Source organism: Pinus tabuliformis, chromosome 5_2 (assembly GCF_031772625.1).
Source record: "Pinus tabuliformis cultivar Carrire ecotype Pingquan chromosome 5_2, CPIR1, whole genome shotgun sequence".
Taxonomy (NCBI): Eukaryota; Viridiplantae; Streptophyta; class Pinopsida; order Pinales; family Pinaceae; genus Pinus; species Pinus tabuliformis.
Genome location: NC_142306.1, coordinates 158572745 through 158595945, shown reverse-complemented (window position 1 = coordinate 158595945; position 23201 = coordinate 158572745). Strand labels below are relative to the sequence as shown.

General features: G+C 36.8%; 1 protein-coding gene across 5 annotated transcripts in view; it reads right to left on the bottom strand.

The window, feature by feature from the left end:
• LOC149158008 (uncharacterized) overlaps positions 1–23201 on the bottom strand; it is a 413335-nt gene that overhangs the window by 129238 nt on the left and 260896 nt on the right. For all 5 annotated transcript variants that reach the window (XM_089436086.1, XM_089436084.1, XM_089436088.1 and 2 more), the window contains exons 17-19: positions 15199–15412; positions 14809–15026; positions 12997–13148 (exon numbers count right to left, since the gene is read on the bottom strand). In XM_089436086.1, the coding sequence (XP_089292212.1) occupies positions 12997–13148; positions 14809–15026; positions 15199–15412 (584 nt within the window). The remainder of the gene's footprint in view (positions 1–12996; positions 13149–14808; positions 15027–15198; positions 15413–23201) is intronic.

The following is a 23201-nucleotide window of genomic DNA, read 5'->3' as shown; positions in this document are numbered from 1 at the left end:
TTGCTGTAATAATTTTCCTGAGAAGAAGCTAATAAAATCCTCCTTATACTGGTTTTCCCCTTGTGGGTTTTTCCGGGTCTAAGTAGACCAAAATCTTGTCTCCAAAAATTTATGCGATTGCTTGTCTTCATTTTATATCAGCTGAAAAGGAAAAGAGTAGAGTAGTCCTGTAATGTTTCCTATGAAATTTGCTAAAAGTTTTATATCAGCATAACTTGTTTGGGGCTGTGGGCATTAAACTTGTGCAAAACATTTGAAACTGGGAGGGCTACAGATCCTCAAATTTCTACATAGTCCACAATCTACTTCCATCCCAATCTTAATATTCTAAAGTAATGCACCGTGATAGCTAGTGCGAAATATTCTTTTTAATCATAATCATGCAAAGGAAGTATATATTCCAAACTTTTGTGAACTCAAAGGCCTTTACATAAATGTCCAATGTCTTCCTAATCAACTCAAAGCTTTCTCAAACTAGAAATTTAGAGGAAAAGAATATAGATGTACCCAGACTAGGGCCTTCACGAAACCCTCTTTCTTTGGGTCAAATTGTTCCTGTGAATATCTTATATGCAAGCCAAAAGAATTGAACAAATACCACCCTTCTTCAAAAATGTGCTCCATGTCTTCCATATTCCAAAAAATTGCAATGAAAAAACCTTTTGTGCATAACTTCAAATCAGTGACACTTTGATTTTCCATTTTGCAATCATCCAACCTCTTAGAGACAACTCCACTTTCCAAAAGCCTAAAAATCGACATATCACAACATGATCTTACGTACATCGTAAAAACCCTCCTATCTCTTGGATACAAATTGACAACAAGGGCTTTTTACTACTTTCTCCAATCATTTTCCTATTTTTCAATCATAGATGTCCAATCCTTGATTCTACATTGAAAAAGTCGCATATTTCCTTGCTTTTCAATCTACCACCACATCCCTATAGGATAAGTGGTTGCCACCCTTTCCCCAAGCTTTAAGCCATACTCATAACAACAAGAAAGAACCCTAACCTTAGAACTCTCCCAAATTTCTTCTCTCACTTTGTCTTTGATACCTAAAATTATAAATATATGAGGTAATGATAGATTCATGTTAGAAGAAATACAACAAAAAAATTGTATCTCTTGTTTGGCAAATACATCTTGGGCCATTCAAATTGTAGCCAAATAAGTTAAAAGTAGGATTTGATAAAAAAACAAAACATGAAACTTGAAGATTAGACAATAGGAATTATTACTGCAAAATCTAAAACCTTAGTGCAAAGCCTCACTAAGCAACCTAGATTGAGAACAAAGCTTTTGGTGCTATTGTTGAGGAAGCCCTCAATGCTTCTCCTCATCATTGAAAGTCTATGATTCAATCATTTTGATGAGCATATCTCAAATCCTAAATGAGCTTGCTCAATTGGTGACTCCATCCGAGGAATGAAGTCCTTGTTCCTCTTAGACATTCAAGGATTTTATTGTTGTAGGGTGAAACAAGCATATTTTAAGAAGGAATTTAAGTTTCAACTTGGCAACTCAACAAATATATATTGTAAAAATTGCATGGGACAGAAAATGGCTCTTTGGGATTTTCATCAAACATATGCTGCTTTGAATGTTCAAGATGTTCTTGGATATTCAAATTATGTCAATCCAGATTGTTATAAAAATTGTCCAAACTTTGATGGTGATCCTTTTTCAGCTATTGATCACATTGTAAAATTCCAAAATACACTTCAAAAATTAATATGGTTCACGAAGATGGACTCATGAGATTGTTTTAAATTATGTTAATCCAGATTGTTATAAAAATTGTCCAAACTTTTATGGTGATCCTTTTTCAGCTATTGATCACGTTGTAAAATTCCAAACATACACTTCAAAAATTAACATCGTTCATGAAGATGCACTCATGAGATTGTTCATTGATTCTTTTGAAGCAAAGCAAAGGGAATGGATCAAGTGTTCTTGTGATCCAAAAAGCATATCTTCCATTGTAGTGTTTATTGAAAATTTTCTCAAGCCTTTGGGTCCAAGATTTCAAAGGAATGAAAATACTTTTCAAGGCTTGACCAAGGCCCTTCAAGAAGAAGATCTTCTATATCTTTCTCAAAACACAAAAACAAAAAAAAAAAATAAAAAAAATAAAAAAAAATTGATGAAGAAAGTTACAAAGGACAAGAAGAAGAAGCCTTATCCTATCAAGTTGATGAAGATCGTGATCCTGGTGAATATTTTAATGAAGCATCTCATATTGACGATTGTTTCTATGAAGAGGATCCTATTGAGTATGATGTTCTTTTCCATGAACATGAGAATGAGTTAAGCTCTATTCCTTTTAATGCTTTTGAGGGCCTAGAAAAGGACGATCCTACTAAGTCTTTTGAGATTGAGAATAACAAAGATGATTTTCCACATATGCGGAAAGACACATGGGATTTGAGTTGTTATCATTTTGATGCACATCCAATTTATGACATGGATAATGATTGATAGTTGAGGGCATGGAATAATAGCCTTTGGCGAGCCATCCCTCATAAGGACATGTAGGGATGATTCTTGTGACCTCTTCCAGTCATAAATATATGGTGGTGATCAAGATTTTGGGCAACATCTGGAGGGCAGGATCACTAATTTGTTTGAAACATCTCTACCTCTTTCTGAGGTTGATCTTCAGCCATCCCCATATTCAGATTCAGATGATCTCCCTTCTGATAAGTTAACTTTGGTGTACCCTTTTAAATATGATATTTGTGAATGGCAACAAGTATTTTAAAATGAAGTCTTTCAACCATCTCCTCCATGCCATACTCAACCTGTCCTTGAGGACAAAATTGAGAGTTGTATGTATGGTATTGAAATAACTATGGGACAAGAATGTTTTCAATTCATAATTTGCTACATAGATTTGAAGTTGAAGAAAATGATACAACAAACCTTGAAATCTGAGAAAAAGTTTCTTTGAGCTTTGTCCTTCTCTTTTCATCCTTGCTTTGGTTAAGAAATTTTAAAACTATTTTCAAGTTCCTAATGATCCCTTCTCAAACTTTTGGGAATGATATCGAGGGAATTCAAAGAGGATAGATTAATCACCTTTTTGAGATGCTAGGGATGCATCATGAGAACCTTGCCTATAGCAAGGATGTGACATTATTGTTTTATTTTAAACCTTATGCAACCCACCCTTATAGCTTTGATCCTATCCTTTAGCATTGTAGGATGATGTGTTCATATTGTGATCACTTTATGTTAGCCATTTCCTTGTTTTATCTCATGACCAAGCATAAGGGTAAGGTGTTTGATTTTAATTGATATTATGATGGCTTCATTGTTTATATGACTATACTTGGTCATTGCTTTTAACATGCTAGTGTAAGTAGGAGTAGGTTTGTGTGTCTTGCATTCTTGACTTTGCATCCTTCCTTGCTTTCTAACATGTTTTTATTGCATAATTAGATATTATATTATTTCGGTACATAGTTGAAATTTTGATCTTCCCAATTACAGAGTGACAATTAGCACCCTACCCATCCTTTTATTGATAGTTTCTTCATAATGATATACGTAGCAGGTCTATGAGCACCAGGGAATGTTGGGATTCTCATGCACCCTTCGTTTGAGCTCATGAATCATGTGCTCTATGCTGAGCACATGTCTTTGAGTTGGAGAGATGTTACCCACCCACATGTGGATCACCCCTAGGAGAAAAAAAATCATATAATCTGTATTGCAACCAGTAGTCCTATCATGATCCACAGATAGCCAACTTCAGATGCCTCTCATCCACTCCTTGGTCAATGCTCTCTTTCATATATCCTACTCATCCAATGAAGGTTGGTCATCTATTGTGAGGTACATTAACCATTGTTGTATTCAAGTTCTTTCACTTAATGTTTAGTGGCATTCTATTATGAAGCACAGATTGAATTCTATAATAGACCCTTATTGGTTGTACACTTGTTCCCATGCTTCACCTTGGTGGTTATTACTTGTCCCCAATCCAGTGTGACCCTCTTTGAGGCCATTTCCTTCACTACCTAGGAGGGGCACAAATAAGAAGCTCTAATGATGGTAACATTCCATGACTTCCATATTTTAACACCTTCCCATGTATCCACATCCCATCTTCAAGTTGATTGCTATAAGTCGCCTATATCAGTTCCCTGATTTCCTCATCCTTTGAGTAGGGGCCTGGAAACTTTTCCCTAAGTGGTCAGTGCAACAAAAAGAACAAAAAAACCATGAATCTAATGTTAAAATGCCTAAGCTTTATGATGGGGTGAAATTGCACAATTGGACGAATTCGTAGTTTTAATTAATTAAACCCTAGTTTAATTAACTATCAGAACCACTTTCATGACGAGAAAACCACAACTTTACATAATTTGGGAATTAAACTTAATTAAACCCTGTTTAATTAAACTATTAACCCCGATCACTTAATCGGAACTCAAAACAATTTAAAATCCCATTCAAACCCTTCAATTTAGAAATTCTGCTAAAATAGCAGAATTCCTTATTTACTCGGATAAGGCCAAAACTTCAATACCCATGGAACTAGAAAGAAATAAAACCCAGTTTATAACTTTCTCGAGTCCGATTCTTGAATTAACTCGTGCGCACATTTACCACGCGATCACTGTCGGATTGCGTCCCTTCACAACGAACAGCAGCGATCGACTTGGACTCCAACTGGATTAAACCACAGTCGATAACTCATCGGGTCCAAAATTTATATTAACCAACACGCATTTTTACGCGCGATTACCATCGGATCTAATCCTTTCAAACGGATGGTCCAGATTAACTGGGTTGTTAACTCAGTTTAATAAAATATCGCGTCCGTTTCTGGATTAAACCTCGGCGCTTATTTGCACGCGATGACCGTAGATCTAACGGATCTGTCGATTGGACGATTTTGGTTTCCTCCTGAGTTTAACACGAATTTTTCAGTCAACTCAATCTTATAACTTTTCGGGTCTGTTTCTTGTGTTAAAGTGCTTGCGCATTCACCGCGCGAACATCGTCGATCTCCCGCTTATAGATCATCATTGATCCATCCTGTGATCAATGATGATTTGTTAATACATTCGGTCTTTGTCTGCTTTCAACCCCGATCAATGAATTAAAACCTTAACCATCAGACTCCACTAAAGGTTTCAAGTTCGCACACAATTTCTCATATATAACAGAGGATTCAGCCTACAACTTAAGGAATCAAATCACATAATAAAAATCACGCAAAAACAAGCTTTTTACACAACACTCCTTTCATTCATAACAGTATATGTACAGAACATCTCGTGCTCTGTTCTGTTCTCTCCTCTACTTAGCTTTCTCTAACACTCTAACACTCTGTCTAAAAAAACTATATCTCACTCTCCTCGCAGGCTTACATTTATAGAAATAAGTACATAGTTATGGATTATTCTAAATCCATAATCTTCTCCATAAATCACTCAACTAATTCCTATTTAAGGATCTCGTAATCCCTAAGATTTCTACGAGATCTACACACATTAATTATCCCTGATATTCTCACATAGTTGAGAATATTTCACAACTGAAAGCCTCACACATAGATTTCCACTCAATTTATACAAGATTCTTAAAAATAACTAAAAACATCACCCCCCTAATTAACCAAATGAACAATAAATACTTTGAGCAGGATACTCTTGCATCACTTTACCCCTTCATTAGCCCTCACCCAGTTTCTGGCTAAATAATGATCTATCTAAAGCAAAACATTTTGTATCCCAACCCTGATGAGCAAGGAACCACTTCATCTTTAACGGGCCATTATTGATTATCCTAAATCAATAAAAGCTTATAATCCAAGCTATATATATGTAAATTAATGATGAAAAAAGCACACAAGAGGGATGTTAAAAATAAGCCGAGGAAAGGGGTATCTTAGGTCCAACGATTGCTCCCTCTTCACATTATAACACTCAAGAATGTTATGAACATCATATTTGATACACGGCAATGGCATCTTCCTTGAAGTAAACCCCACAACATCTCTTTGATCACGTAAACATACAAACTAATGGGTCAGCCTAGGAATTGTTCCTCCCCTTAGGATTGGAAGCACCTAATAGGGCATTGTAATAACACTCCCATACCTAAACATGGTAATTCATTTACAAATCATAAGCTAGGAAGACATTTGAAGATGATGCTTGTGTGAAGTAACTTTGATGCATTTTACATTGAATATGGCCCACTCTAATACTCTTATGGTTCTTGCACCCATGCTGTTGATCTCACTTGATTCTAGGTGTATGTGTTAGATCTTCACTCCCATGTACAACTTCCATCCCTCGAGGTATTGTATGATGCTTCTCCAACACTTTAGAGAGGACATCCAACCCACTTGATGACTACACAAGGCACTTTTGTAAAGGACGTTGGACACTTATTAAGAAGCGTTGACCCTGGCATGCTTAAGCACAGTTGATGACACCCCCACCTACCTCCAGTACATTTGACACTGCCCTCTCGGGCCAAGTCATTCCCTTGAGAGTTGTTGTACCACAAATTTGATAGGATACCCCTAGGCTAGCATTGCACCTACTTGATGGGCATTGCCCTGTTTTGAAAATTTATTGATGATGATGATGATGACATGGGACACCTCTAGAGGGGATTATACACTACTCTAAATAATGACATCATGCATTGCCATTATGGCATTCCCTTAACGATGCTTGGATTGATGACGTTAGCACCCTCTTGGAGGTCATTGGAGTTGATGATGCTTCGCTTACGACTTCTGGGTAAGATGCTCCTTTATAGATCCATCCACTTTGTGGAGAGATGCACCTTTTTGCAAGATAATGTCACCCCTAGAGGGAATTTATCTCACACAAGTGGGTTAAGCGAGGCATATTTTCATGTTTTATCACTGAGTTAGCTATCTTTGGGGGGCAATTTGTGACCTATCCAACTTGTAATCTCAATTTAATATTTATTTTAGGACTTTTATACTAAAATTAAAAGAATTTGACTTGGTTTTCCTCATATAAGTAAAGGCAGGTTGAATCTCTTAGATTCATGGTCACACTTGCAAATCACACACACTAGCTTATTATTCCATATTGTGTGCTATGGAATGCAAATGTAGAGAACTTCTCATGGAGGATGATTGTTGTATGATTCTCTCTCTTGGATGATTATGGGTGATTTTTTGATGATATGTGCTAATTTATTGTGAATTATCTTCTTCCATCTTGTATTTGTTGATGAATTAAGTTTTAATAAGATTTTCACCAAAGTTTTCTTGATGGTTTGTGGCTTTAAAATCTCCTTGCACAAGATTTTCATTAAGCTTCTCTTGAGGAACCTAGGTTTAGCTTCCTCCCTTTGAATCTCCAAAGAATATAGACACCAAGGTTTAAGGGTGTGAGGTGTTGGATTTTCCTTAGGGCCTTGATTTGGTCTATGACTAACCAAACACACAAACACACTAGGAACCCAACTTACAAGCACTTTGCATAGCGGAAATCTACAATACTGAAATCAATAAAGTACATAGAGATATTTGGCCCAGATCTCGACCTTTATTAATCCATAAATAAAGAATCATTAGGGCTCTCGTACCAGGGATCATCTCCCTTCATATCACTAGTACAGCTAGTATACATAGTATACAAAATTAGGGCTTGAGATCTGCTTCTTCGGATCTATTATCTGCCCAACAAAAAAATCACAGGGACAAGTCTAGACTTACTTCCTGAAGGCAATCCTTCGTCTTCAATCCTTTTAGTCTTCTTGTACAGTGTTCTTCTAGCAATCCTTTGCCTCCTTCACACAGAGATTAGGCTCCTTTATTATCTCTATCCAATCAGTTGCTTACAAAAGTCAGATCCTTCAAACCTCTTGCATTTCCAACCTTCAAAACACTTCAACTACTCACAGTGACTTTGGCCCTTCAACTTCACTACATATCAGCCATCAAAACATGTTGTTCACAACTCAATTAGTGAATGGACTTCATAAATAACTCAACAAACCTCCTTATTCCAGAACAATAACTTTTTTTCCATACTAGCTAGCCTCCTTCCTAACCAAATTTACTCTATCCTTCCTTCTGCAATTGGCTTGAGGCTTTCGGCCTCTTTATCTACCACTTGAGGCCTCTCATCCCTATTGCAAGGCAAGGCTAAGGCCCTAACGGACCTTTTTGTGAACTACCTGAGGCATTTCAACATTGTTGTAGCCTAAGTTACCAGAAACGACCCTCCCAACCCCCTGAAACATCGTTTAGCATTTCAAAAATGGAAATGGAAACAATTCTCCTTTGAAACATCGCTAAGACGTTTTGTAGCCATTTCAGATTTTTGGAAACGACATATTCCGATTTCAATACATTTCAAATGTTTTTAATTTTTTTTGGATTTGTTTATGGAATCCGAAAATGAATTCACCCACAAATGCTCAAAGCTAGGAATGAGAGTCATTTATTTTCATCGAGAAAAGTCAATTTGCCCCCCTCTTAACCTAAATCACAAGGTTCATTGGATCTAAAGCATGATGTTCAAATTCAAGCGAATTTAAAAACTTTGGTTTAGGTTTGGCAAACTTAAATACAGGTTTGGCACCAAATTTTGGTGGTTATTCAAAAACGTCAATGGAACACCGTACAGGTTGCGATCAATTCTAACGACTAATTGAGGAGAGAGATCACATGTAGAAATCTGATCGTGCAAGCAATTTGATGAAGAGATGCTACATGTGAGCTAATCCGTGAAGTCGTAAAAAGGGCCTTGAAACTAACAAAACAAATTCATGCTTTGATATATGTGTGAGGGGAAAATCACTAAAGAGACGATTTGAATTACTTAGGGGTCAATGAGAGTCGATGCAAGTTACAGAAGGGTAGGTGTCAATGTGAATGAGGTAGGGGCAGGTTATCCGATTATTGTTGAGTTATTGTAAAGTTAAATTATTTTTAAATCATAAATTCATACACATAAATGGGTTCATGTTATTATAAATTTTATTAATGTTGACTTCGAGTAGCATCAGATGTGCTCTAGCCATGAAAATTGGTGGAGGGGCTAAAGCACATGAGATCTCCAAGACCCAGAAATGCTTTGGACAGATTGTACCCGGTTTGGGAGATATTAAAATAAATAATATTTTTAAAGGAGTTCCTAAGTCTAAACTTAGGAAAAATAAAATATTAATGGGTATTAATATAAAACTAGTTTAGAAGGTTCCAAAAGTCACGTATCAAGCCAAATCTAATCTTAGCTGTTGACTAGAGATTTAATCTTGGCCGTTGATGGACCAACAAGAAAAGTATAAGAGGAGGCTTGAGGGTCAGTTCGAGAATACACCATAGTGATCAGTGATTCATTTTGATAGAGTGGGGTTGCTAAGCAAAGTTGAATCAGTGATCAACAGTGAGTACGAGGCAGAGAGGCAGGGACAATATTGGGAGACCAGCATAGAAGCGGAGCAAGCGAGAGCAACAATCAGTCTAGGCTATGCAGAGCCTAACAGAGGCAATGCAGAGCCCAAAGAGACTGCGTCATCCACGCAGAGGGCAGAGGGAGTGACGCAAAGGCTCCCAAAGGCTGCGCAGTGCCTCAAAGGGCTGACGCAGGTTAGCAGGAGGCTAACGCAGAGGCCATAAGGGCCAACGCTGAGCTTCAGTTGTGCCGGAGAGGGTTTCATGGGATAGGTTTTCTGAATACTTGTTTCCGGATATAGAGGTATTGCTATCGTATATTTTTCTCTGTCGGGTGAGTCGGTTAGGCACCCAGTTGTACTCAGATAGACTACATAATAATATAACCCTCTGAATACTTGCACCGATTTTCCCGCATTGGGTTTTTCCAAGGACATTGGTCCAAAATAACGGTGTCACTTGTGTGCTTGTTTTCTTTCAATTGATGATCTGTAGATGTTGGGACTATATTGTGTTTATTTCAGTATTTAATGTATTAAATAACTTGTTCGATTTTAAACAAGTAGAAGAAATAAACCAGCAGAATACAGATTAATTTTCTAACAGATAGACTTAGAAAATTCAACAATTAATTAGGTATATAATATATATTATAACTTAATAAAAGATTTATACAATATAAATTTATTAATATATAAGTTTAATGTTATTATAAATTATATTAATTTGATATATATTTCATATATAATATATATATTTATTATTATATTATATATAGATATACATTATAAATTATTGTATACATGTATTATATATTTTGAAAAATTGAAATATTTATATAGTCGAATTTAAAGGTGAATCTTATCTTAACCTCGTTACTAAATTCAAATTTGAATCAAACTTTATTGTTTTCGAACTCCAATTTGAACGTGAACCATGTGACATTGCTCTTAACCTATTTAAGACCCCATAACCCTATTTTCATTCAACTTCATACCATTTCATTGTTGGAGGAGGTCGTGAGTCGTCACCTGTCACTGTTTGTAGTTGGAGGAATTTCATGACATTTCGTTGTTGGACGAGGCCACCCGTCGTTGCTTGTTGTTGGAGGAGGCCACTCGTTGCTACTTGGAGTTGGAGAAGGGCCGGGCCATCATTGCTTAGAGTTGGAGAGCAAATACACATAAGTAAGTAGGAGCTACAAAACATATGTGACTGCTCAGCACCAAGTTAATGTGCTACATCCTACAGATTTAGAATTGTTATGTGTTTAAATTATATAATGATTTAAGATCTGAAATAAGAGCAAAAACATTTGTAAGAAGTAGAAACCATGCACTCTTACAACCCTGCTAACAACTAGAAATGTTCCAAATATGAAATAACCAAAAGTGTATGCTTTCAACATTTGAGAAATCTCATTGACATATCTTTTGTTCGAAGGAGCTCTGTAGTATGATGGGCATTTAAAATAAAAATAAAAATAAATAAAAATAAATAAAATAAAAATAAAAATAAAATATATATATGATATAGATATATAATTGATAGTTATTGACCAATATTATTATTTTGTCATATGTGTGTGTGTGTGCGCGCACGTCATTTCCTTGTCGTACCATATCCAGATTTTTTGAAAATTTGTCATATCCATTTCAAACCCCGTATATGTATATGTTCCCGTATTTGTTTCAATGCAACTTAGGCTACAATAGATCTGAGGCCCTCTCAGACCTCTTGTTGCAGACTTACGGCTTCAGCCCTCCTTCAAGATACCAACAGACAAACGACCAGCAGACAAGACTCCTCCTCAACACGAAACCATACAGAAGCTTCCTAGATCTCTCGGCCTTCCTTGGACAATTGTTTGCTCCTTCAAACAACATATCCTCTCAAGCTCAACTTCTTCTTGGAGTTTTGTGGCTCACTTTATGAGATCTTGTTCACTCAAGGATGGATTGCTTGATATAGGCTTGACTACCCTCCTTCTACCCTTGGTTTATCCACACAAGCCTCTTTTCTAGCTTCGGTCTACTTCTTGGGTAGTGGCCTCACTTTTGCACTTGCAGCTAGCCCTATCTTGGATGCGACCACCCTTACCTAGACCTGATCAGACCTCAGGTGTCCCACTCTTGACAGATCTCCTTGACATGCAGCCTTAGGCTTGCTTCTAAGTGCACTCGAGGCTACCTACAGTCCTCTAACCAAACCTCCAAACCAACGTTGCTTAACCACAGAGATCTTGGCCTTTACTAAGACAGCTCCAAACAACCTTCTTGAATTCGTCCATGTTGAACAGAACTCAACCTCCTTAGAAACCACACATCTGGTCCGAATTGCGACTATCTCTCTCTATAGTCCGTGGCTCCTTTAGGGAAAATGACCTTTTCAAGTGAACTCCATCTCACTTGAGATCCAATGAGCCTCCCATAGGCTCTCTACTTATTCTTTTCTCTTGGGTTCATTTAGGAAAACTCTAGATCTTTAGGGTTTTTGCTCTCTTACCCTTTAGAATAAATGATTAGTTTCTTTAGGTCCCAAACCCACTGCTTTGGGTCCAAAACCCCAACTTTCGATAAATTGCGCAACCAACTACTTTCGTTGGGTATCCTTCTCTCCAAAATACCTTCTGAGCTACCCAAAATTCCAAAATGAGGAACACAAATTTGTCTTCCTCATTCTCTTTAAACTCACTTCCATCTTTATTCTTCCATAGATTTCTACTCGTAGACTCCATTTGCCCATGACTGAGAAAGGCACTACTCTTCCTTGTGCCAATCTCATAAATAAATAAATAAACCCTAAATTTTTATATTTCATATTTTCTAGAGTAAATAAGGGTTAGGTTACAGAAAAATCATCATTTTTCAGCATTAATTTTCTTGGACATTATTGTCTTAGGGTTACGATTTGTATGCATTCATTTGGAAAGTGAAAATATTATTTTATATACATTTTTCAGCCACAAGTTCGGGCTTATGTCTAGGATTTATTTTGTTGTTATATGTCCTTTCATCCATTGAAAATGATGCCAAATGGCATTTTTCAACAGATATATGATGAATGCGTAAATGTCTGAAAACCAGAAGCTGAAAATTATATATATATATCTTCTATTCACAAAAAGGTAATAAGATTTTTTACCAGCAAAAAGAAAATATTCCAAGTAATTCTGCACAGGATTATATGCATCATACCAATGCATGTAACAGCTTCATTATTAATTTCCATCACAGTATAGAAAAGGATTGCACCAAAACAAGAAACCCCATATTTGACAGAGTCTAAATAGAAAATGAGTTTGCAGTGAAAATATATTTCAATTTAGGCAACCACTTAGGATTTTCAATAATTGATAAGCAAAACAATCTTGTGTCAATATATTGAAAAGATTTTCTTACAAAAAAAAACCATAGTTAAGTCACTTCAATCTTAGTAAATTGCAGTGAGATACACCTGCCAGACCTCACAGTGGGATTCTATCTAATGGTATAAAGTTATAAACCCTGAAGATAGTTATGACAAGAAACTGTATGATAGTAACTAGCATTCAGTATGCAGGAGTGCAGGAGCAGAGTGAATACCTTCCCCCTTTCATTGTGACAAATTTTATCTCATTCGCATGCAGTGAATGTTCCAGCACATCCAGAACATCCTTCCACGATGAGAAAACTAGAACTTTTGCTTTTGGATCAACAGATTTAATCCACAGAATACGCCTTGTGACTGCTTCCATCTACAGCACCTATTTAAACATTAGTAAACTTGCATTGGCATACCTTGTGTCTGTAACAAACAGATTGACATAAATCATTTCTCAATTGAGCAGTCAAAAACTCATTGCAGTATATTCAGTAACAAGCAAAATGTCAATAACATCCAATATAGAAAAACAAATAAATAAATGAACATTATAAATTGAGTATTACTGTTCCAAACTGTTAATTTTGGCAGCTAGGAAGCAATCCCTTAGCCCTCCCTCCTAGTTGATGAAGCCAAGAAAATTGTTTAATAAAATTCAAATTTTTATATCCACTTCAAGTCGGCTCACTTTGAACAAGTCGGCTTGGCAAAAAGACATGTCCTTTCGGACCCTCAAACAATTATTTATACCCAATTGAGTTGATCTCCAAAAGAGACTTCAGATGGGACAGATCTTTCTGAGATTTTCAGATGGGTCTGAGGTTCCACAGGTCTTCTCTCTCGCATGTCTGAGGAACTACAGCTCTCTCGTATATGACTATACTCTCGCATGGCTACAGGACTTTCGCTCTCTGTATGGCTTATGATCTCACTCTTGGCATGACTGTAATAGCACAGGACTTTGGCGCTCTGTATGGCTTATAATCTCGCTCTTGGCATGACTGTAATAGCACAGGACTTTCACTCTCTGTATGGCTTATGATCTCGCTTTTGGAATGACTGTAATAGCACAGGACTTTCACTCTTAAGGCATCACTCTTATAGAATCTTTGTAGTGGCAATGTATTTGCATTACTGTGGTCTCGCATTACTTGACAAGGTCTCGATTGTGACCTTGCATCTCTGATATAGTATATCTGTAATGTCATATGATTGCTCTCGGTATGGTATTGGTATATGATCGCTCTCAGTATGGACTCACTGTAACTGTAATGTCATATGATTCCTCTGTGTTATGTATAGCATCCTCTGCATTGCATCCTCTGCGCTATAATATTATGGCTTGTATTCTTGATGGCCGGCATGATGACAGTGATAAATATCAAAGCAATATGTGATATGGTATTAATTCAATATGGCAGCAGTGAGTTGTAACCCTAATGAGAGTATGGTGACTTTGCTATTTATGCAACAGTGATCTTCTATGCTACATATATCAGTGACCTTGTTGACAGCCCCCTTATGGCAGTAACCTTATTTGATATGGCAATAACTATGATACAGGATGACAGAGACCTTGATGGCAGTCACACTCTAATTCGTGGCAATGCATATGGGATGTATGATGTGTTCCTTTGATGATTACAGTTAAGAGGCCTGAGATGATTGCTGTGCCTCATTCTCATTGTACATTTGTATCTCAGCTGATCATTGATGAATAGAAGAAGAAGACTTGGGTGGGTTTTCGCCCTTGTGGGGTTTTGCCCTGGTCTCTGACCTAAATCATAGTGTCCCTATTTGTGCATGCTTTTCTTCTGATTTTCCATTTATTGTTCCACTGTATTGTTGATGATATTGTTCTTTCTACATAATTGCTTGCTGTTAAGATGTATGTGGGGTGAATGTGATATATGAAAAAGTTCAAAAATGCAAATATCTAAAGCAAAGAACAATATAGCCCTAAGAAAAATTAACACAAATGAGGTACAAGCATTCTGACCAATAAAGAGGAATTAGCTTGGTGTCCAACATACCTTTGTACCAAATGAACCCCGTACAGAAATCGATAACTCAGATCGATCGCCATCTTGGAATTTATTAATTGTTTCTCCATAAGATTTCTCACCATGACCATCATCCACATAAGCAATGTTTCCAAAATCTGTACAGTGTCTGCATGTAGGGCACATAATACGCTTACGCTGCGATATTGCAGATAAAGGAGATGGCATCTCCACCAGTGAAACCATGCCTGCAATATAGAATAATGGATCAGACCGGCAGAGATGAACTCATCAAAATGGTTTTGTTAGTCATATGAAAAAACAGGAAAGATTCTCCCTATTCAGAAAGGTTGTGTTAAAATTTCCATATCTGATTTCCAATTTCATTATGCTTTATACACAAAATCTCAAGAGACTTACAATTGCAGCATAATAGATGTCCACATGGAAACACCATCAGTTTAGTGTCCAGTTTTTCATGACAAACTGGACAAGTCTCATGGCCACCTTTACCAACAACTTGCTCCACCCTGTCATCAGTTACTTCTCTAGGTCTGTTAGTCTTAAGTTTTTCAATTTCACCTGAGTGCATGGTGTACTTGTCACTCTGCCGCTGCTTTGCTAGACTCAAACCCTATAGATCATAATAAAAGGTATTAGCAATTGTCCTAGACTAAGGATAACCAATCACCAATATTTGTGACATTTTTAAGATGCCTTCCAAAAAGAACAAATCGCAATACTCAATAGAAGTCAAGATTACCAGTAAGACTTCTTCAATAACATAACAAACCAATTAAACCAGACTTCATGAAATTTACCAATTCTAGACTCGTTTATGGGAAGAAAAAAGATAAAAACAACTTAATATATGCAAAAACAACAATGGCATTGATCCTTGATTCCATCCACTGAATAAGCAGTATATGGCATGACATAAGAACTGACATGTGCCATAACCAAGGTAAAACCACAACACGGGTAATCCTCATACCTCATTGATTGCATTTTAGCAACTGCCATTCTGATATACAAGTTATTTGCCCTTCAGACTACATCCCTAGAGTGTTTTCATAGAAAAATTTAAGGTGTGGATTACATCCCAAAACTTCTGGCATTAGAATCTGTGAAATTTATCATAGGTAAAATTAAGCCCACATGGAATTGAATTCTCAGTCTAGAATCTTGTAGTAAATTTATTTAATCACCAAGCAAGGCTTCACTTCTATTATTTGATCCAAATTTAGACACCACCCCACATTGCTAACTCCATGTTCATAACCTCTTACATCCAGGCTCTAGATGGCTCCAATCACAACAAGCATCAAGAGAAAAATCACAATTATATGTAAGCCAAATAGTGCAGAATCCATGAGACAACCCGTGAATGGAAGGAATCTCATCCTACACTTCTTCGTGGTTTTAGATGTTAGGAAGAGCTGACAGTTGACAGCTTTGTTGGTATACGGCTTATTCCTTAACATCCTTCAAGGCCCAGCCCAATTTATTCTTTTGGTCTCTCTAGGGTTCAATCGTATCTGTTTTTGGCACTCACTATATATCCCTTAGCAAAGTTACCAGACTTAGAATCAGGGAAAACTCAGTGAGACACAAGAGGCAAGAGTTCAACTCAGATTGGAACAAACTTGGCAGGTACAAATATATAAAGAAATACACATACAAAAGTATAAAGAAATACCGAAGTACAAAACTCACATCAGTAAGAAATCAGCAAGCAGAGTTTAACTCATGGTTAATCGCACAAGTCAAAATTGTGTTGATTGAATCAAACTGCATCATACCCAAAGATTGACTTGGCCCAAGACAGAAAAACTCTTTTCCAGCCAAAACTAAGTCAAATTCATGATTCAGCGAGTTTGACTCACAATTACTGTGAAACTGCTCTATCATTTCGTTTGCATCTCTCACAGAGCATTCACAATGTTACTCATCTGTGTACCTTTTATACTCCCATTGGTCATATACAACCACTAAATGGGCATTATTATTTAAACTGAAAATGAATATAAATAAATTCATGCACTCTTATATAGAAAACATATTGTTGAAATTCTAGCCTAGTACACATGTTTCTGAATATTTGCAATCACCCATATTAGGTTTTAATTGTTATTTTAGCAGTAGGTGTTTATGTGTTAGAACATAGATTTAACATTATTATGATATTGCTTTAGTAAAACATAGCATAATATGCTAATTACCTAGTACTTATGTAAGAGCATTGTTTGTGTACAATTTCATCTCCTATATTATGTCTGTGCCATGAAAACTAGCAGTGTTAACAAAACAACACAATTCCAGTGGCATGGAAGTTGAATGCCAAAAAACAACGACAATTACAAGAGTCCACAAAGGAGAAAGTCAGTTTGTAGTTCACAATAGATTTCAAAAAGGAAAAGACAAGGATTAAACACTGAGAAGTTTCAACACTGAAACACTAGAGGAAATATCATGAAGTTTTCAAAGTTCAAAGTCAGCAACTTTTAATTTCTAAAGAGCAATCGATGTGCACAAATGAATGCATGGAGAAATGGATGAAGCTCACCTATGTGAAACCCAAATACAATAACTGATGTTTGGTCACTCTAAGAGAAAAATAATTGAGACAAGCATTTGATTTATCATGAGAGCAAGACTGAGATGGCCAGATTGCACACACTACGGCACAGTTTGTCTGCAACCAAAGAGTGAGAGCTAAGTGGAGAATGTTGCACATTACCAAGATGATACAACCATGACTTGTAACCACTAATGATAGAAACTCCGTATTTTCAATACCAAACACACAAAAATTTCAAAACGTTGCACAGACACACACAAACAACACATCCAAACACATGATGTCCCAAAGACACATAAATATTGCACGAGACCTTGGCAAATGGTTTTAATGTGAATACAAAAACATCAAATCACATTATAGCAATGATACACGGGTACCGCTCCCAGCGATTGGAGAGCACGTACCCCATGCTCCAGCGCTCCTAGGAGCTTGGGAGCGGGTACGAAACATTCAAAAATAGTCGGGAGCACCTTCAGGTACTTCGGAGCATTTTGGGAGCGTGCTTGTGCAAACTGTGATGTTTCGAGTACTGGTTTTGGCAGGGAACATGACCTGGGAGCTTGTGAGAGCTCCCGATCCATTGAAGAACATTTTTAACTCTGCGTCTTGGATTTTGACCTATTTCTATTGTTAACTGACTTTGGTGAAATGATTTCAGAGCTTATAAGTTATAAATTTAAATTGCAATATTTATAATTTGAATTTACAGTTTCCTCCCATGCCTGCATATGTTTTACACGAAAAAAACATGCGCACAAAATAATTTGAGGATCTTGTTTATGCAGTGTTTTAGGACAGCCAGGTTTAAAACCTGTTAAGTGGTTTTCTTGTGGGATTTTGAGTTGCAATATTAAACACATAGTTTCGTTTACTGCACTCTAGAAATCTACAAGTTTTGGTTCCAGGGCTAGCTTTATTTTATTGTTCTTTGTGTTTTATTAGTTGAATTATCAATTGATTATGTTTAGTTTTCCATTTAATTCATTCAGAGCCAATTTTTGGTTTCATATAATTTTGGGGATGTTACACAGGGATCGATCCTATGACGACTTGTTGGCAAATGCCACCTGGTATGCCAAACCCCATCTATGAACACAGCAAGAATTCCTAGAATGCTTTTGTTCACATCATCAATAGATGAGAATGGTCATTAATTTCTGCTCTTTTTTATTTTCATATCTTCCGGTAGCTTTTAACTTTATGAAATCAGAATATTTTTGAAATTTTGTACACACTGGTGACTGAATCCATTATATATTCAGAAAGTAATTTTAAATAATTTGAATAATAAGAAATATCAATGTTATCAGAAATTATATGATTAAATTAAAACATATTTATTTTTTAATAATTATTTAAACATTAAAAGTAAACAAATATGAAAATGTTTCTACTCCAACCTTTGCAGATTGTAAATTTGGTTAAATTAATTAAGACTCTTTTCCCTTCCTCATTTACTTCCTGCATTCTTCTGATTTTCATTTCATGAAGAATGGTGAGTGTGGGAGATTTTGTGCTCCAACGCCACCTGTATGATTTGAATATATAATAGTAAATTTGAAAATAGTTAAAAGTTTTTACTTGAAAGGCTGCATTTACCATATTCAAATATCATATATAGACTATATATGAACAATTTGATTTATCAATTATGTTATTAATAATTCATTTTATTTTTAGTATATATTAAATTTTAATATATTATATTATTGTCACTTCCAAGTTCCAACTTGACGTTTCCTGTAACTTTAGGCAAAGTTTCTAACCATACCAGATACTCATTCCTATGTACCCAAAATACCTGCATATTGGAAACTTGTGCAACATAGCATTATAGTTAGTAGAGAAACAAGAATACATCACTATAAAAGATGCTACAGGTTGCAAATGACACCATTGCAAAGGTTCCAAACGAGACACAGGTTGTAGACATTTTTCCAAACTAGGGAAAGAAACAAAGATGTCAAATTGTACAAAGAAGAAAAAATTTCCCAAAGAAACACAGCACAAGAAACATTTTGCCCTGATCCAGTGCAGAATAATGTACCATTGTCTAAGGGATGTCTAAGGGACATACCCTAAAGGATTAGTGAATACATCTATCCAAGATAAAATTTTCTAGTGTTGATCAAGACATGGCAAGCCATTCGAAGGCTTCGGATGCTACAGTGAGACAACATTTGTTGTTTTGAAAGACAAGCTTTTGAAGAAACAAGGATGACATGTGCAAAAAGGAGAAAACCACTAAATTTGGATAAAAGGTGAAAAACCTGAGAACAAAACTCAAAACACATGTGAACACATAAAGCTCCATCCTTAGGCTAAGATAAGATGAGATAACTTTATTAATGTCCAATGAATACCACAATAGTAGGTCAATGGAACTCAGAAGTACAACTAGGGGAAATACACAACAAGAGTGCAAACACAACTGCTATCACTAATATAGAACAAAAACAAAAATAAATTTAAAAATAAATAAATAAATAAATATTTTTTTTTTAAACCAGCTAACGAGCTAGTAATGGTAATAAAGTAATATAGATACAACACCCATGTCAAACATAAAAAGAAAATGTCAAGGAACTTCAAATATGGAAGCAAAATAAGTGGAGTAAGAAAACCAGGACTATCAAACAAAGTCACTGAACACCAAAAGCGGGGTCAAACACTCTTTGATATTCTCTTCTGAAGAGAAATTCAACTGAGAGGACAAAGATGTGTGATCTATGGCGGAAGTCCATCATTTCTTGCAATCCTCCTAACACGAGTGCATCAAGAAGAACTAGTAATAGAGCTCTAAGTACTTGTGCTGGAGGAGAGGAGAACAGTCGAATTATATTGTGAACAAAACCTTCTTCATCACGTAGGGGCAGTTGGTCTACCAATTATACATCTGGAAAAAGTATAACGTCGCATTGATTTAAGGATTGGTGTCACATGACCTTCTGCACATTGCTTAGGGTCATTTGACACTAAGGTAGAGGAAAAGAAAAAAGTGATCAGCCAAATAAGATTTGACCTGGGTGAACCTTGTAGAATTTGCCTCCTAAAACCCAGTAATATCCCCTCTAATCTCAAGATGTGATGATATGTCTCAGACTCTCAACTCAGCGCTGATGTGAGCAAAATATAAACTAGCCTAAAAGAATCCTAAAGCTATGCATCCAATGCTTCTAACTAATACTAGAGTCTGGTAATAAGGTCATCCTTCAAGTGCATGAAATGCTTAAAATTGAAGTCTTCTTAGGGTATACGAGATGAATGCATGTGTCAATAACATCTTTTCTTCCTCATATCTCTTGTTTGTGATGATTGTGTTAAAAGCTAAGAAACCAGATTCGTTGCCCAGACCTTGCGTGTCCTGAATCAGGTGAATCAGACAGGATTCGGTGGGACACGTGTCCTCCGAATCATGTCTGAGCATGTCCCATCGAGACACCTCGTGTCCTGATGGGACACCAACGTGTCCTGATTCCAGAACACTTGTCACGCTTTTTTGACCTCCACGCGGCCATTCTAACTTCACAATACTCATTCTCTCTTGTTGTGGGTTTGTTGTGGTTGTGTGAGAGCGAAGAGCAAAGGGTGTGGGAGCATTTTGGAGGCGATTCAAGCAACAAGTAAGTGCATTTTCTCTCTATTTTTTCACATTTTTATTACAGCAGTTTGCATGTGCATTTGTTTTACAAATTTGTGCATTTTTTCTTTATTTTTTTACAGCATTCATGGCTCAATCAAGGGCAGCAGGGAAGGGGCAAAGGAGGAGGATGCAACAAATGCAGAGATGACATTGGATACAGAGGAGGATGATGCAGCAGAGGAGAGCAATGGTGACCATGATGATGAGTACAGTGATGTTGATTTTGATGATGAGGATTGATGACTCATGGGTCATGAGCTATCTACTACCTTGAGGCTTGTAGTTGTTTTGTATTTGCTATTTCTATTTGCCATTGGCATTGCTACTAGCTATGTAACACATTTTGATTTTGATGACTTAATGAGAAAACTGTTGATTTTGGGTAGCATCGGATGTGCCCTAGCTCCGAAATTTTGTGGAGGGGCTAGAACACATGAGATCTCCAAGACCCAGAAATCGTTTGGAGAATTTCCACCCGCAAGATGAGTTATTTAAATTAATTTTCAATATTTTTAATGGGGTTCCTAAGTCTAAACTTAGGAAAATAAAAATAGTAATGGGTATTAATAAAGATATGGGTGAGAAGTTTCTAAGAGACGAGGATCAAATCTGTTTTAATCTTAGCCATTGATTAGGGACTTAATCTCGGTCGTTGATTCATCAACAGGAAAAGTATAAGAGAAGACTTGAGAGTCATTTGGAGAAACACCAAGCAAATACTCAGTAACCCAAGGGGAATCGATTCTCAAGGAGGAGTTCAATTTCAGAGGAAGAGTTGTAGGGTGAAGGAAGAGGAGGGCATCAGCATCAGTTAGAGACTGAGGAGGAGGTGACGCAGAGCATCTGAGAGCCAGTGCAGAGGGAAGATCAGAGAGAGTGCAGTTGGAGACACAGTCCTCACGCAGGCTGATGTAGAAGTGACACAGAGGAGGGTAGAGGGTCTCCAAGGTGTCAAAACTTCTCCAGGAGGAGGAGAAAATTTGTCTCAGGTCTTTTTCTTAGAAGTATCTTCGTATTTTGTAGAATCGTTCCTTGTAAAGAGATTGTTGTTGAAGATTAATAAATAAACCCTCATCTATTGCACCGATTTTCCCGAATTGGGTTTTTCTGAGGACAATTGTCCAAAAATAACTGTGTTGATATGATTGATTCTTGTGCTTGTATATCACTGTTATTTTCTCTATGCTATTATGTGATAACTGCAGTAGAATTTATTTTGATGTTTGCTGAAGAGTATTGTAAATAACTTATCGTGGAAAATAAGTAGGAGAAATAAATCAGTTTCTGCAATAGAATTTCGTGTTAGAAATTGTCACATCGTATCAGAGCAGAGATCGGGCAACAGGATTAGACAATCTGCTATGAGTCGGAAGCATAAGACCGTGGCAGCAACTCAGAAGGACTCACGCAGTTCTCTAGGGAAAGAGGAAAGCACAAAGAACATGGATCACGATTATTCTGTGTTAGCTTCCAGACTAGAAGCAAAAGTCACTTTCTTAACAAGTTCTGCCTCCTCTGAGGTTTGGTATATTGATAGTGCAGCTTCTGCGCACATGACAAGAATACGAGAGTGTTTTTCGAATTATCAGGAAGAACAAATGAACTTCCAAATCACCATGGGAAATAAGTCAAAATGTACCCCCGTATGAAGAGGTATTGTAGCCTTTCAAACAGAAGCAAGGGATCGAATTTAAGCAATGAATGTGTTGGATGTGCCAGGATTGGGGATGAACTTACTCTCTGTATCTCAGCTACAAAACAAGGGCTATGACGTTTTCCTCATTGAGAAAAAGGTATATGTCAAACACCCTAGTTCGAAAAAGAAGGCTCAAATTCGAGTCAGAAGTAACACGTTGTATAAGTTATAGCTAGAATCTCCAATGGCACTGATAGGCAGCAGTGGGGAAAAATATTTGAATGAACTATGGCACAGGAGGATGGGACACTTACACCATGGGGCTCTAATAATTCTCGGAAGAACCGTCACAGGAGTTCCAGAGTTAAGCACCAAATGAGACAATGTTTGCAAAGAATGCACACTAGGCAAGTACGCCAAAGCAGCTTATTCCAGAAGTACAATAGGGCTAAGAGTTGAAGCAGGGCTAGGAGTGTTCTGAGATTGATACACTCAGATATCTGCGGACCCATGTTCACAAAAGCTCTTAGTGGTGTCGAATACTTCGTCACCTTCATTGA